A 15,600-nucleotide genomic window follows, 5' to 3' on the forward strand; every position below is an offset into this window, starting at 1 on the left:
ATTTCTTACCATAGCATCATATCCTAATGTATTCCATTTTTTTAGTTAGATCTTTGCTGATCACCAACAATAAACTGTGTTGTAAATTTGTATGCAATTCGTGCGTATGTATATATGTACATATCAATATGTGTAGCCAGTATGTATATATATACAAATACGTATATAGATTTACTTTAATCATAAATCTATACATGTTTTTAAAATTTATTATTAATTATATATATATATTTTGAAGGTTTCATTTATTTATTTGACAGAGAGGGAGAGAACACAAGCAGGGGGCTAGCAGGCAAAGGGATAGGGAGAAGCAGGCTACTTGCTAAGCAGGGAGCCCCAGGTGGGACATGATCCCAGAACCCTGGGATCATTACCTGAGCCATGTAGGTGCCCCCTCTTATGAATTATATTAATATAAATTTATTTTAACTTCCTATATAAATTACCAAGTTTGATATTTAATTATTTTTCCTTTTTTTAATAATCAAGATACAATTGACATATAGCACTCGATAAGTTTAAGCTGTACACTGTTGATTTAATACATTTATATGTTGCAATGTGATTACTGGTGTGGTGTTAGCTGACACCTCCATCATATCACATAACTATCATTTCATTTTGTGGTAAGAACATTTAAGATCTCATCTCTTAGCAACTTTCTTTCTTTTTTGTTTTTTTAAAGATTTTATATATTTATTTGACAGAGATCACAAGTAGGCAGAGAGGCAGGCAGAGAGAGAGGGGGAAGCAGGCTCCCCATGGAGCAGAGAGCCCAATGTGGGGCTCGATCCCAGCACCCTGGGATCATGACCTGAGCTGAAGGCAGGGGCCTCAACCCACTGAGCCACCCAGGTGCCCCCCAATTCATCTTCTAAGTGTAAGCTTGTATCTTCTGATCAACATCTCATCGATTTTCCCATCTCTATCCCCTGGTAACTACCCTTCTCTTATCTCTCTCTCTCTTTTTAAGATTTTATTTATTTGAGAAAGAGAGCATGAGAGAGAGAGAGGAGAGAGAGCACAAGTGGTGGGGGGAGGGGCAGAAGGAGAAGCAGACTCCCCACTGAGCAGGGAGCCGGAGACATGGGCCTTCATCCCAGGACCCTGAGATCATGACCTGAGCAAAAGGCAGACACTTAATTGACTGAGTCACCCAGGCACCCCCTTCTCTTCTCTCTTAACATAAATTCTCTGTTAACATAAAAAGAAAAATGTTATTGATAAGGCTAGTTTTTAATTAGATGGAAGAGAAACCAACAGGAAAGCCAGAAAAACTGTTATAATATTACTGTATTACCAAGCTCTTAAGACACTTCTCTGCATCCAGCTGGAGAAATAGTTTGAAAAAATGTTTGGCTTCATATCTTATATTGTTTGTGTAATGAGTTCCTCTTTAGCATCCTGTAAACTCTTTATTAATGCAATGATGTACACTAAGGTCATTGATCTTTCCTTTTCCTATTACAAAATTACAATGTCTTAATGAGAAGAACATGGATATTCCTTAAAGAAGCAGCACATATAGGACAGTCCTGGCTGATCTCTGGAATGTCTCTGCATATTCAATAATACACAAACATCCACAGAGGGAAGGAAGGCCCAGACCACCAGTGTATAAAGCAGTATTTGTAAATGTTTTGTCCAGGTACTTGTATGTGTGTGTGTGTGTGTGTGTGTGAGTGTATTTTGGAAGTTGTATCCTATGTGAAGTAATTCATAAGTCTAGTACATAACCCAAGGATTCAATAAAGAGCAGGTATTATTCTGTTTATTATTGGTACTGTTATCATTGTTAGGTTTGTAAGGGTAATACACACAAAATATAACAATAAATTTAAGTCTAAGTTCATCTATATTATATCCAAATACTTTCTCAAGTAAGACATTGAGGCTTTGAAGTCTTTGGCTATTCATCTGTAACATAGCCATAATAGTATTTATTTCCCTTTCATGAAATTTTCAGTATCAAACAGAATAATATACCTGATGATGTTTATAAATCATAAATTATCCATACATAAAATATATGTATCCTTATGAGATGTGTATCTAGGATTATAATGGATTTTTATTTTTATTTTATTTTTTTACTTTTTTAAAGGATTTTATTTATTTATTTGACAGACAGAGATCACAAGTAGGCAGAGAGATAGGCAGGGGGTAAGGGAGAAGCAGGCTCCCTGCTGAGCAGAGAGCTTGTTGCGGGCTCAATTCCAGGACCCTGGGATCACGACCTGAGCCAAAGGCAGAGGCTTAACCCATTGAGCCACCCAGGTGCCCCTATAATGGATTTTTAAAATGTTTTTGAACCATATGGTATAGATATGCCACAGTGAATCCTTTAAGTTAGAGACGCATGTGAAAAATCAATTGTATCTTTTTGTGCTTAGACCTTGTTTCAGTTCCCAAATGGCATTTTATAGTATAGCACCTTCTCTTATTTCATCAGATTTGGATCATCCAAACTGGTTTGTTAAGATCAATTCCACCTTTTTTTTTTTAATATAATTTTTTATTTTTTATAAACATATATTTTTATCCCCAGGGGTACAGGTCTGTGAATCACCAGGTTTACACACTTCACAGCACTCACCAAAACACATACCCTCCTCAATGTCCATAATCCCACCCCCTTCTCCCAAACCCCCTGCCCCCAGCAACCCTCAGTTTGTTTTGTGAGATTAAGAGTCACTTATGGTTTGTCTCCCTCCCAATCCCATCTTCTTTCATTTATTCTTCTCGTACCCACTTAAGCCCCCATGTTGCATCACCACTTCCTCATATCAGGGAGATCATATGATAGTTGTCTTTCTCCACTTGACTTATTTCGCTAAGCATGATATGCTCCAGTTCCATCCATGTTGTCGCAAATGGCAAGATTTCATTTCTTTTGATGGCTGCATAGTATTCCATTGTGTATATATACCACATCTTCTTGATCCAGTCATCTGTTGATGGACATCTAGGTTCTTTCCATAGTTTGGCTATTGTGGGCATTGCTGCTATAAACATTCGAGTACACATGCCCCTTTGGATCACTACGTTTGTATCTTTAGGGTAAATACCCAATAGTGCAATTGCTGGGTCCTAGGGCAGTTCTATTTTCAACATTTTGAGGAACCTCCATGCTGTTTTCCAGAGAGGTTGCACCGCCTTGCATTCCCACCAACAGTGTAGGAGGGTTCCCCTTTCTCCGCATCCTCGCCAGCATCTGTCATTTCCTGACTTGTTGATTTTAGCCATTCTGACTGGTGTGAGGTGATATCGCATTGTGGTTTTGATTTCTATTTCCCTGATGCCGAGTGATGCGGAGCACTTTTTCATGTGTCTGTTGGCCATATGGATGTCTTCTTTGCAGAAATGTCTGTTCATGTCCTCTGCCCATTTCTTGATTGGATTATTTGTTCTTTGGGTGTTGAGTTTGCTAAGTTCTTTATAGATTCTGGACACTAGTCCTTTATCTGATATGTCGTTTGCAAATATCTTCTCCCATTCTGTCAGTTGTCTTTTGATTTTGTTAACTGTTTCCTTTGCTGTGCAAAAGCTTTTGATCTTGATGAAATCCCAATAGTTCATTTTTGCCCTTGCTTCCCTTGCCTTTGGCGTTGTTCCTAGGAAGATGTTGCTGCGGCTGAGGTCGAAGAGGTTGCTGCCTGTGTTCTCCTCAAGGATTTTGATGGATTCCTTTCGCACATTGAGGTGCTTCATCCATTTTGAGTCTATTTTCGTGTGTGGTGTAAGGAAATGGTCCAATTTCATTTTTCTGCATGTGGCTGTCCAATTTTCCCAGCACCATTTATTGAAGAGGCTGTCTTTTTTTCCATTGGACATTCTTTCCTGCTTTGTCGAAGATTAGTTGACCATAGAGTTGAGAGTCTATTTCTGGGCTCTCTATTCTGTTCCATTGATCTATGGGTCTGTTTTTGTGCCAGTACCATGCTGTCTTGATGATGACAGCTTTGTAATAGAGCTTGAAGTCCGGAATTGTGATGCCACCAACGTTGGCTTTCTTTTTCAATATCCCTTTAGCTATTCGAGGTCTTTTCTGGTTCCATATAAATTTTAGAATTATTTGTTCCATTTCTTTGAAAATGATGGATGGTACTTTGATAGGAATTGCATTAAATGTGTAGATTGCTTTAGGTAGCATAGACATTTTCACAATATTTATTCTTCCAATCCAAGAGCATGGAACATTTTTCCATTTCTTTGTGTCTTCCTCAATTTCTTTCATGAGTACTTTATAGTTTTCTGAGTATAGATTCTGTGTCTCTTTGGTTAGGTTTATTCCTAGGTATCTTATGGTTTTGGGTGCAATTGTAAATGGGATTGACTCCTTAATTTCCCTTTCTTCTGTCTTGCTGTTGGTGTAGAGAAATGCAACTGATTTCTGTGCATTGATTTTATATCCTGACACTTTACTGAATTCCTGTATAAGTTCTAGCAGTTTTGGAGTGGAGTCTTTTGGGTTTTCCACATATAGTATCATATCATCTGCGAAGAGTGATAATTTGACTTCTTCTTTGCCGATTTGGATGCCTTTAATTTCCTTTTGTTGTCTGATTGCTGAGGCTAGGACCTCTAGTACTATGTTGAATAGCAGTGGTGATAATGGACATCCCTGCCGTGTTCCTGACCTTAGCAGAAAAGCTTTCAGTTTTTCTCCATTGAGAATGATATTTGCGGTGGGTTTTTCATAGATGGCTTTGATGATATTGAGGTATGTGCCCTCTATCCCTACACTTTGAAGAGTTTTGATCAGGAAGGGATGCTGTACTTTGTCAAATGCTTTTTCAGCATCTATTGAGAGTATCATATGGTTCTTGTTCTTACTTTTATTGATGTGTTGTATCACATTGACTGATTTGCAGATGTTGAACCAACCTTGCAGCCCTGGAATAAATCCCACTTGGTCGTGGTGAATAATCTTTTTAATGTACTGTTGAATCCTATTGGCTAGTATTTTGTTGAGTATTTTCGCATCTGTGTTCTTCAAGGATATTGGTCTATAGCACATCAGAAGAAAGCAGGAGTGGCAATCCTTATATCAGATCAATTAGATTTTAAGCCAAAGACTATAATAAGAGATGAGGAAGGACACTATATCATACTCAAAGGGTCTGTCCAACAAGAAGATTTAACAATTTTAAATATCTATGCCCCCAAAGTGGGAGCAGCCAACTATATAAACCAATTAATAACAAAATCAAAGAAACACATCAACAATAATACAATAATAGTAGGGGACTTTAACACTCCCCTCACTGAAATGGACAGATCATCCAAGCAAAAGATCAGCAAGGAAATAAAGGCCTTAAACGACACACTGGACCAGATGGACATCACAGATATATTCAGAACATTTCATCCCAAAGCAACAGAATACACATTCTTCTCTAGTGCACATGGAACATTCTCCAGAATAGATCACATCCTCGGTCCTAAATCAGGACTCAACCGGTATCAAAAGATTGGGATCATTCCCTGCATATTTTCAGACCACAATGCTCTAAAGCTAGAACTCAACCACAAAAGGAAGTTTGAAAAGAACCAAAATACATGGAGACTAAACAGCATCCTTCTAAAGAATGAATGGGTCAACCGGGAAATTAAAGAAGAATTGAAAAAAATCATGGAAACAAATGATAATGAAAATACAACGGTTCAAAATCTGTGGGACACAACAAAGGCAGTCCTGAGATGAAAATATATAGCGGTACAAGCCTTTCTCAAGAAACAAGAAAGGTCTCAGGTACACAATCTAAACCTACACCTAAAGGAGCTGGAGAAAGAACAAGAAAGAAACCCTAAGCCTAGCAGGAGAAGAGATATCATAATGATCAGAGCAGAAATCAATGAAATAGAAACCAAAAAAACAATAGAACAAATCAACGAAAGTAGGAGCTGGTTCTTTGAAAGAATTAATAAAATTGATAAACCCCTGGCCAGACTTATCAAAAAGAAAAGAGAAAGGACCCAAATAAATAAAATCATGAATGAAAGAGGAGAGATCACAACTAACACCAAAGAAATACAAACTATTATAAGAACATACTATGAGTAACTCTACGGCAATAAATTTGACAATCTGGAAGAAATGGATGCATTCCTAGAAACATATAAACTACCACAACTGAACCAGGAAGAAATAGAAAGCCTGAACAGACCCATAACCAGTAAGGAGATTGAAACAGTCATTAAAAATCTCCAAACAAACAAAAGCCCAGGGCCAGACGGCTTCCCGGGGGAATTCTACCAAACATTTAAAGAAGAACTAATTCCTATTCTCCTAAAACTGTTCCAAAAAATAGAAATGGAAGGAAAACTTCCAAACTCATTTTATGAGGCCAGCATCACCTTGATCCCAAAACCAGACAAGGATCCCACCAATTCCACATTTTTTGAGGAGGGGCTAAAGAATGTATTATAGGCTTAGGTGGAGATTACAAAAATGGTTGGAGCAGCAAAAATACCAAGATATGTGGGTAGCCCGTGAAGGTGAGTACTTCACAGCACGGGGTATACCATGTCCTTAGATGCGTAAAATCTTATTTCTTTGTTAAAAACATATCTCATCTTGTTTTCATGTCTTTATTTCACAGTTCCTTTTACTGACAGATATGCCATCAATAGACTTGTAAGGAAACATGAATGTCTTACAAGGAATTAATAAATGTGTCTCTGTATGTCCCCCTGTGGATTTAAGTATGAGAGTATAATTGTTTAATTATGTTGTCCTCTTTTCCCTTCCCTTAGGTTGATTCCATCCTGTCAATTGGAAATTGAGTCAGAAGTTAATTTTGGCACATTGGTTGCTGATAGTAAAGTATATTGTAAAGAGATTAATATTATTAACCGTGGCAGAGCTCCAGGTAAATACTTCCTGTCTTATAAATTAATTTACACTTTTGGAAGAATGTTGGTATTATTTAAAATGTATACTTTGTATAATTAATGGGTTCTCTGATTCAGTCCTCCTGTCCCTCCCCAAAAGAAGATGTCTGTCATTAGAAATAGTTCAGAACTGAAGGCCCTTAAATAGGATAAATGTATAAGACTGATAGATAATAATTCAGGAAAGATGAGTCTGTTTCCTTATGATGCTGATTAACAGCTTGAATCCCAGATGACTGGTGATCTCACTGAGGACAGAAGGCAGGATGATGTTATGGGAGTGACTTAATCCTTAGAGCGAGCTATCCAGAGACAGAATCAGGGTACAATGCCATACCAGCTGTGTGATCTGGGCCAAGTATCTGTTAGGATGTTGAACTTGATATTTCTCATTTATCAGCTGTTATTAATAAAATGAACTATGGTTAATCATGTATATACTTAGGTTTGTAGGATGGTACTTGACTCATCATTGGTACTCAATAAATATTTGTTCTTTTTCTCTATCATATTCAACTTTGAATTCACATGATGGTCTCTAGAAAGCTCTTACTCACTTTTTGTTGAAGGAGTAAATGCTTTTCTCTAGACTGGATTATTTCTGAAGGTTTTTACTGTGACCTAAGAGTTTCCATAAAGGTGTGTATGTCTGTATGTGTGTGTGTATTCATGCACACTCTTCACTTGATAGTATACAGTAGGTATTAAAATTCTTTATTCCTTCATTGTTCTGATGGGATGGTCGTTATCTGGGCTGGCGAGGCTTCCATTTCTGCCGAGCTGACATGAGGACTGGCTCCACATAGGGAGGGCATTTTTTCCCCGAGACTGCTTGTCAGATACATAAAACTGGTCTTAATTCCAGTCCTGTTTGACACTAAGCGAGGATATTCTCTGGGGCTGCTTGACTGAGCAGTGGGAATTACTAAGACAAAGGCAGTTTGTCACTGTACTGATTTCTTCCTAGTGTTAAACAAATAAAACTGGTAATTGTTTCTCACAAAATGTTGCTCATTTCAATTTTCCATGCTTTGGTTTTTAAATGATTAAATTTCTGGTGCCGGTGGGATTGTACAACATTCAGCTCATTTGTGGTCTGACTCCAATGTTAAGGATAGGGTCTCTCATGGCTAGTGATTATAGGCTGTATGGTCTTTTCAATTCTCAGTTTTTTAGAGCAGTGGTATTTAATTGAGAGAATTTTATTTTTATTATATATTTTCCAAAACCTCTCTTAACTCTTGTGCATTCTAAATCTTTCAAAGTTTTGATCATATCCTCTCTTTATTGTAAAATATGACCAAACTGTACAGTTTCATTACATATAAAAGCTCTTTGTAAGTAACAAGTATATGTGGTTTTAATTTTAAATGAATATTTAGATTATTTTACTTAATAAAATAAAATAAAACTAAGCCTCAGATCTAGACCCATTTGTTTTAGGAAAAGTAATCCACTTTGGGTCTTAGTATATTAATATTTTTCTTGTACATTTATTTGTACTGAATACTACAATCTGTACATTATAATTGAGTAGCATTAAATGTTAATTAGTATTACCTTACAAACTGAAACAAATTGTTATCAATGAAACACATTTTCTTAGTGTTGACTTTGTTTCTCATTATTAGACTTGAATGATATTATTTTTTCCACCATTAGCAAAATTGATACGATGTTTTATATTCACAGTAGCAAGTGCCTGTAAGGTGTCATAAAGTCCTTATTACCTACAAACACAGTATATAAATATTCATAAGAATAACAGTGTATTTTCATGAGGAAAAAGACTTATGCAGAAAATACGTTTAACAACCAAAGATGATTTTAATAAAATTTTTAGAATGGATTTTACATGACAAATATTTTATAGTTTTAGTGTCAAAGATCAAATTTTTATAAATTTATATGCATACTTAAGAGGACATTAGAAAGCCACACTCAGCAGCTTCATGGTATGTGCTTTGTTTTCTCTCTCTGGTGGTGACCCTGGGGTTATTAGTTGATCTATGTAACAACTTCATGATTTTTTATTTTAATGGCCCATTATAGAGTAATTATCCATGGATTTAGCCAAATATTGTTGAATATATTTTGTTTTCTTACCCTCTGTGTTTCCTGAGTTTACTCCTTACTGTGCAAAGTAGTGCTTGTCTTTCCATTTTGAAGGCATGGCTCAGTTTTTAGATAAGTCTCTACTCTTAGTACTTTGTGAGCTGGTGAACTCCATGTTCTATTTTATGATTTTATTGTTTCTCAGTTTTTATCTTTTAAAGAACATCATTGAAAAAGCATTATTATTTTAGCATGCCTGGAACTGTAGTCATTTCCCTCTTCCCCTCTGTAACCTTGAATATCTGGGAAGACTTTTTCTACTAGAGTGTTATGATGTAGAACAGTCTTTAAAGTCCCTAGTGGGATCGTCACACATCATTTCTGTGTTTGAACAGTTACCTTAGAACTTATCAACATTTAGGTTTATTTGGGTTATTTTGCCCAAAATGTATGACCTTTCTCTTGCTCTTAATGGCCACTTTCCCCCTTTCCCTGATCATCAACATCATCTCTCTACTTCACAGTCTGGAAAAGCCTAGTGTCATCTAAGAACCAGGACGTTTGCTAAATTGGACCAAGTCCAGGACTCAGAGAAGCACCCACTACTTATTCTCAATGTGTATTTTTTGTTTTCTTGGAAACTGCTGTCATGGATTCTTAATCCATGGTTCTTGCATAATACAATGCTGGCATATAGCAGACATTCTCTAAACCTTTGTGTAATCGATTTGGCTCAGTGATCTCTCAGAGTTTCAGAAAAGAATCGTTAATTTTATGTCAACTGTACATGAATAAAAGAAAATTTCTAAAAATAATTTGACCAGAATATTACAAAAGAAGAAAATGGTTTGTCATTTTAATACATAAAAAAACAACAACAACAAAAAACAAACAAAAAAAAAAACCCAAAACATTAAGCTTTCAATGAAAGGTGATTGGACTTAGAAGTAATCTGTTAAATCCCATATGGGCATTCTGAAGAGTATCCAAATGAAAGTGAAGACTGATATACCCTCGGTATGCTTAGACTCAAGGAAACTTAAAAAAAAAAAAGTGTACATAGAAAATAACAATGACCTTGGGTATATGACTTTTGATTTTCAGTAGCATGCTATGAACTGCATACTGTTTGCCCTGACTTAACAGGGTGTGTGTGTGTGTGTGTGTGTGTGTGTGTGTATTTTGTTTTGTTTTTTAGTTTCAGGCGTAGAATTTAGTGATTCATCAGTTGCGTACAACACCCAGTGCTCATTCCATCAAGTGCCCTCCTTAATGTCCAGCACCCAGTTACCCCATCCTCCCACTGACCTCCCCTCCAGCAACCCTCAGTTTGTTGCCTAGAGTTCAGTGTTCCTTATGATTTGCATGGAATTTAAGGAACACAGCAGGTGAACATAGGGGAAGGGAAGGAAAAAATAAAGTAAGATATTATAAATACTTCTACACAAAAATCTATCTCATAGTTTCTAAAAGAATTTTGGAAGAATAAAGTGAAGGTAACAATGTATATACTTCCATCACCCAATGCCTGAGCTACTTCTCTAGGGAAGGTAGAGCAACTCAGATTCCAAAAACATACAGGCTTGTGCAAAGGACGCTTTATCCCAACCACAGCTATGGGTAACCTCACGTGCCCTATGTTCTTCTAAATCTCATTAGTGGACAAGGCGAAGTGTTTATTTTACATGACCATTTACATTTAGTTAATAGCAACATTTGACACAGGTGACCACTGGTGGTATCTTGAGGGGGAAAAAAGCCAAAAGTTTGGCTTCTATGACTCTTCAGTGGCTTATATAAAATAGTGGCTCAGATTTGGAGTGAGGTCTTCCAGGACCCAAATCCTTATAACATTTACTGGCTGGGCAGACCCACTTCTGGAACATCCATTGTAGAGACAAACACAGTGCCTTCCTCCTCTAATTGTGATGGTGGTTAATAAAATGCTTAGCATACTCTCTGATATATAGTAAGTATTCAATAAATATTCACTATTGATGTTAGAATTATTCTTTTCTACTGCCTGCCTCCTCTTCAGTTCTCTTCTGTGGATTCCTGTCCCTTTTCAGGAGTTCCTTAAATGTGAGCATTTTTTAGAATTTGCCATGGACCCACATGTTTCCTTAGTCAACACACTTTCATTCCTGTCACTTCACTGAGGTCTATACAGTCATTTGCATTTCCTTCAGGTTTCTCAAACTTAACATGTATTAAACTACGCTTCCCACATTTTTCCCTAAAACTTCTCCTTTTCTCTTTTTCATTAAAGATCACCACCATGTATTTGGGCAAGTCAGAAACTTGGCAAAATCCTTGACTTCTTCCTTTTTTCCCCTACCCTCCTACCCCCTTAGTCAATTATTAATTATTAATTATTCCTGTCTGTTTAACTTCTTAATTATGTCAGTAATCCTCTTTTCTCTGTCCCATTGCCACTTCTCTACAGCAGGCCATCATCTTCTTTTGCTTAGTAATTACACCAACTAAAATTATTTCTCTGAAGTCCCTTATCTCCTTCTAGTTCATTCTCCAAACATCAACCAGTGTCAAATCTAAAGAGAAATGAAAATTTAATGACAAAAATGCCTTCTATAATATCCTTCCTTCAATGACACCTTTCCTTAAGATGATGTCCTTGCTTCTATTCTTAGTCATTTAAAAATAAAAGTCAAATATTTCATTATTACTAGTGGCATTAAAGTTATATAAGACACAGTAATGTTTGTGTAGTCACTGTTTTAATATATTTAGAAGATTGAATGTTCTTTTGGTTTTGGAGTTATTCTTAAATTTTTGATATATTCACTTAAATCCTTTTGTCAAATTACATCAAAGTAATTACAGTATAGGAACTATCTCACTGGCTCAGTCTTAACTAGACTCACATAATTTTCCTTTTCTGGAGAATTGAGTCAATAATATTTATTTGAAACATATAATTTTATTTTATGACAAAAAAAACCTCTTAAATATGTTATTAACACTTCTCCAAAATGATCAGATGAACAAATTTTGTTACTATGAGTGTTTGATTTTTGTATTAGATTATCTCTGTACTTACAAAAGTCTTATTGCCTTTTTATACTTCCAGTACTTTTATTATGCTAATATTTTATTTTCCTAAGTGAAATGAATAATTTCAGAAAATTTCATCAAATATGATTTAAAATTGGTGAACTGAAATTTGCAAAGTTGTTTATATTGGCAGCATGCTCATTTGTGTTTTCATTGCATAATGAGATTGAGGAAACTCATGATTGGCTGCTTCCATTTGTTGGACATATTTTGAGTAGCAGTTGGTGCTAAGCATTGTGTAGGGTGCTGGGACCACAGAGATGAGGAAGATATAGTGTGTAATCTCAAGGAATGCATGCTGTAATATAGGCACTAAACAGGACCATCAATTACGAACCATTTCTGCTTTCAGAATAAGATATTTTTTTTAGCTTTCTTCTATGCTGTTTGATTCTAGAAACCAATTCCTTTTGCCCTTTCCCTGTGTGAGCTGCATTAATTCATTTATCAGGAAGTAATGGGGCTCCTGGCTGGATCAGTTGGTAGAACAGAACAGGCAACTCTTGATCTTGGTGTTGTGAGTTCCAACCCTCCATGGGGTGTAGAGACTACTTAAATAAATAAATCTTGTTTATTTATTTGTTTATTTATTTATTTATTTATTTATTTATATTTTGTTTCTTTGACAGAGAAAGAGAGATCATAAGTAGGTGGGGGAAGCAGGCCCCCTGCCAAGCATAGAGCCTGAGGCGGGGTTCTATCCCAGGACCCTGGGATCATGACCTGACCCGAAGGCAGAGGCTTAACCCACTGAGCCACTCAGGCACCCCATTTTTTTTTTTTTTTAAGAAATGGTAGTGGCTATCACTGTGAGCCCTTTGGTCAGAAACACGCAAGTGAAAACTCAGCCCTATTAGTTTCTAACTGTAGTAGTCAATTATTGCCATGTAACAAACTACTCCACAGTTCTGTATCTTAAAAAGGCAATTATTTTTTTGTCAATTTTTATGCAGATTGGCTGGAACTTGATTGATCTAAGCTGGGCTCAGCTGGGTAGCTCTGCTTCAAACTTAGACTTTTGGGGGATGTTCTGTTACTCACTGCAGGTCTGTGAGTCAGCTGGAGGCTCTGTTCCATGTGTGCTCGTTCTGAAGCACAGGCCAAAGGGACAGCAGCTACTCAAGAACTTTACGTGGGAGAAGTGCAAGACATCTGGCATTGGAGCTGGCATGATGCCATTTCTACCCATGCTATTGGCCAAACAATATCACATGGTCAAGCTCCAACTCAAGGGATAGGAAAACATACTTCGTTCCTCGTAGCATCGTGACAAGATACAGAGAAGGGTGAAGAATTGGGGTCAACTGTGTAATCTATCACAATATCTGTGTGTCTTTGGACAAATCAACCATTCTAAGCTTTTCCCCCTTATTTATAAAATAGAGGTAATGATTGAACTTACAGAGTCACTCTGAGGATTATATAGACTAACATATATAACGCTCCTAGCATACATTCCTGAACAATGGAAACAGATGGTATATCTTAACTATCAGTGAAGCTTGAGTCCTAACAATCAGTTCACGTTTGTTGGGTGACCCCAGAAACTAAACTTATAATCAAAGCTGTGATTCTTGGTCCGCAGTAGACCATATACAGTGTAATGTGTGCCTTGTACCCTATTAAGAATGTGACTATGACACTGTAAGGATCCAGATGTAAACCACTTTCTCTTGTTCTCTTTAGGTACATTTAAAGCAGAATACCAAGGCCAATTACCCATTGTCATTTTTCCAAGTAATGGTATTGTAGAACCCAAGTCATCAGTGATTGTTAAAGTGGATTTCTGTGCTGATGAGCCCAGAATTGTAAATGAAGGGGCAAAGTAAGTATATACTATGGTTCTTAATTCTAATGTAGTACTTAATACTTTCCTGTTTTACTCTTCAGATATGCCTGTTGCCTTGAATGTATATTAGCTTCTTTGTTCTTTCAGTCAGCATTCATTCGCTGAGTCTCTATTTGCCAAGCACTAGAGACTCAAAAATGGAAGAAGCAGAGGATGGTCTGTGGCATAACAGGAGCTTCTAGTTTAGATTTTGGGGGCTGAGGGAGTGGATCAAGAAAGGGCTCCATTAAGGAGGTGATAGTGTACCCAAACACTTATTGGTGAGTAAGAAGTAGCCAGGCAAAGAGCAGTGGTGTGATTTGAGCTCTGTGTGTGTGTGTGTGTGTGTGTGCATAGGGAAGGTGGGTGTTGCTGTTGGGGGTGGGTTAGAAGAGTAATTTCAGGCAGAGCAAGTAGAAGACTTGAAATTCTGGAGATAAATAGACCGTGTTACACACTGAGAAAGCTGGGGCAATGTAGAGGCAAAGAGATGGAGGTACAGACATAGTGATGTGAGATGAGACTACAAACCCAGAACGGTGCAAGGTCTAGCAGAGAACTACCTAGGACAGCATTTTTTTCATGTACTGTGTCTCCATCCATTAGTGGGATGTGCATTCACTGTAATAGGCCTCTGCCAGCATCTAAACAGTGAAACAGATAATATCAAAATGCATCTCACATAGTAAGGGCAAACGCTTTGCAAAACTTGTTTTGTGTATGTGTGCGCATGTGCATGCACTCGTGCCTGTGTATTTGTGTATGCATTTGTGTTCATGTGTAAATGAATTTCTTATTGAAGGCCACAGCCAAAATAATGTTTGAGAAACAGTTTGAGCCCTGATAGAAGCTTAGGGGTTTTTTTGTTGTTGTTGTTTTGTTTTTTAATATCTTATTTGTTTATTTATTTGACAGAGAGAGACATCACAAGCAGGCAAGCAGAGAGAAAGGGGGAAACAAGTTCCCTGCCGAGCAGATAGCCTGATGCCAGTCTCGATCCCAGGACCCTGAGATCATGATTTGAGCTGAAGGCAGAAGCTTAACCCTCTGAGCCACCTGGGTGCCTCAGAAGCTTAGGTTTTATTGTAAAGGCTGTGGAATCTTGGGAAGGTTCTAAGATGGGAGTGTCTTGATTAGTTTGCAGTTTAGACAGGTCGTGCTGATAGCAGTGGGCACAATAAATCAGAGAGTACATATGTGGAAGGGTATCCTGCCTAGAAACTATTAGAGTAAAACAGAAGAGAAATGATGAAGGCTTTAGCTAAGGTGCAAATGGCGGGTATGGAGAGAAGTGTGCCAATTGGAGAAATATTATGAAGGCAGATTTAACTAGATGTAGTGACTGCTTATAGAAAGAGAAGGTTAAGAGGAAAGAAGGGCTGTGGGAGTGGATCTGGAGTTCAGTTTTAAACTGTTGGAATTGATTTGCTTTGCAGAATCCTGTGGAGCCTATTAGATTTCCTTATCTTGAGCCCCAGAAAAAAAAATCTGGTCTAGGTATATTGGCTTGAGTGTTGTCCATGGGTAAGTTGTAGATGAAGCATGAAGTATTGAAAATAACTTTGACAAGGAGGGCAGAGTGTAAAAGAGTAGGAGAAAGATACCATTATTCATGGAGTTTATAAAATATCCAAGCCACAGAAAAATGAGAATGTAGAATCTGAACAAGTTAGAAGGAAACCAGCAAAGTTTGGTGTCAAGGAAGCTCTAAGGGAATAGAGATGTATGTAGATGGTGTCAGCCAT

The 15,600-nt window shown here is 37.2% G+C and overlaps 1 protein-coding gene across 1 annotated transcript in view; it reads left to right on the forward strand.

The window, feature by feature from the left end:
• The window catches only part of CFAP47 (cilia and flagella associated protein 47), a 529,980-nt gene that overhangs the window by 15,106 nt on the left and 499,274 nt on the right, over nucleotides 1-15,600 (forward strand). Inside the window, exons 4-5 of the mRNA XM_045089444.1 lie at nucleotides 6,760-6,875; nucleotides 13,714-13,852. Of these exons, the coding sequence (XP_044945379.1) occupies nucleotides 6,760-6,875; nucleotides 13,714-13,852 (255 nt within the window). The remainder of the gene's footprint in view (nucleotides 1-6,759; nucleotides 6,876-13,713; nucleotides 13,853-15,600) is intronic.

Source organism: Mustela putorius, unplaced genomic scaffold, assembly GCF_011764305.1.
Source record: "Mustela putorius furo isolate JIRA1106 unplaced genomic scaffold, ASM1176430v1.1 tig00003836_pilon_pilon_pilon, whole genome shotgun sequence".
Classification (NCBI taxonomy): Eukaryota; Metazoa; Chordata; class Mammalia; order Carnivora; family Mustelidae; genus Mustela; species Mustela putorius.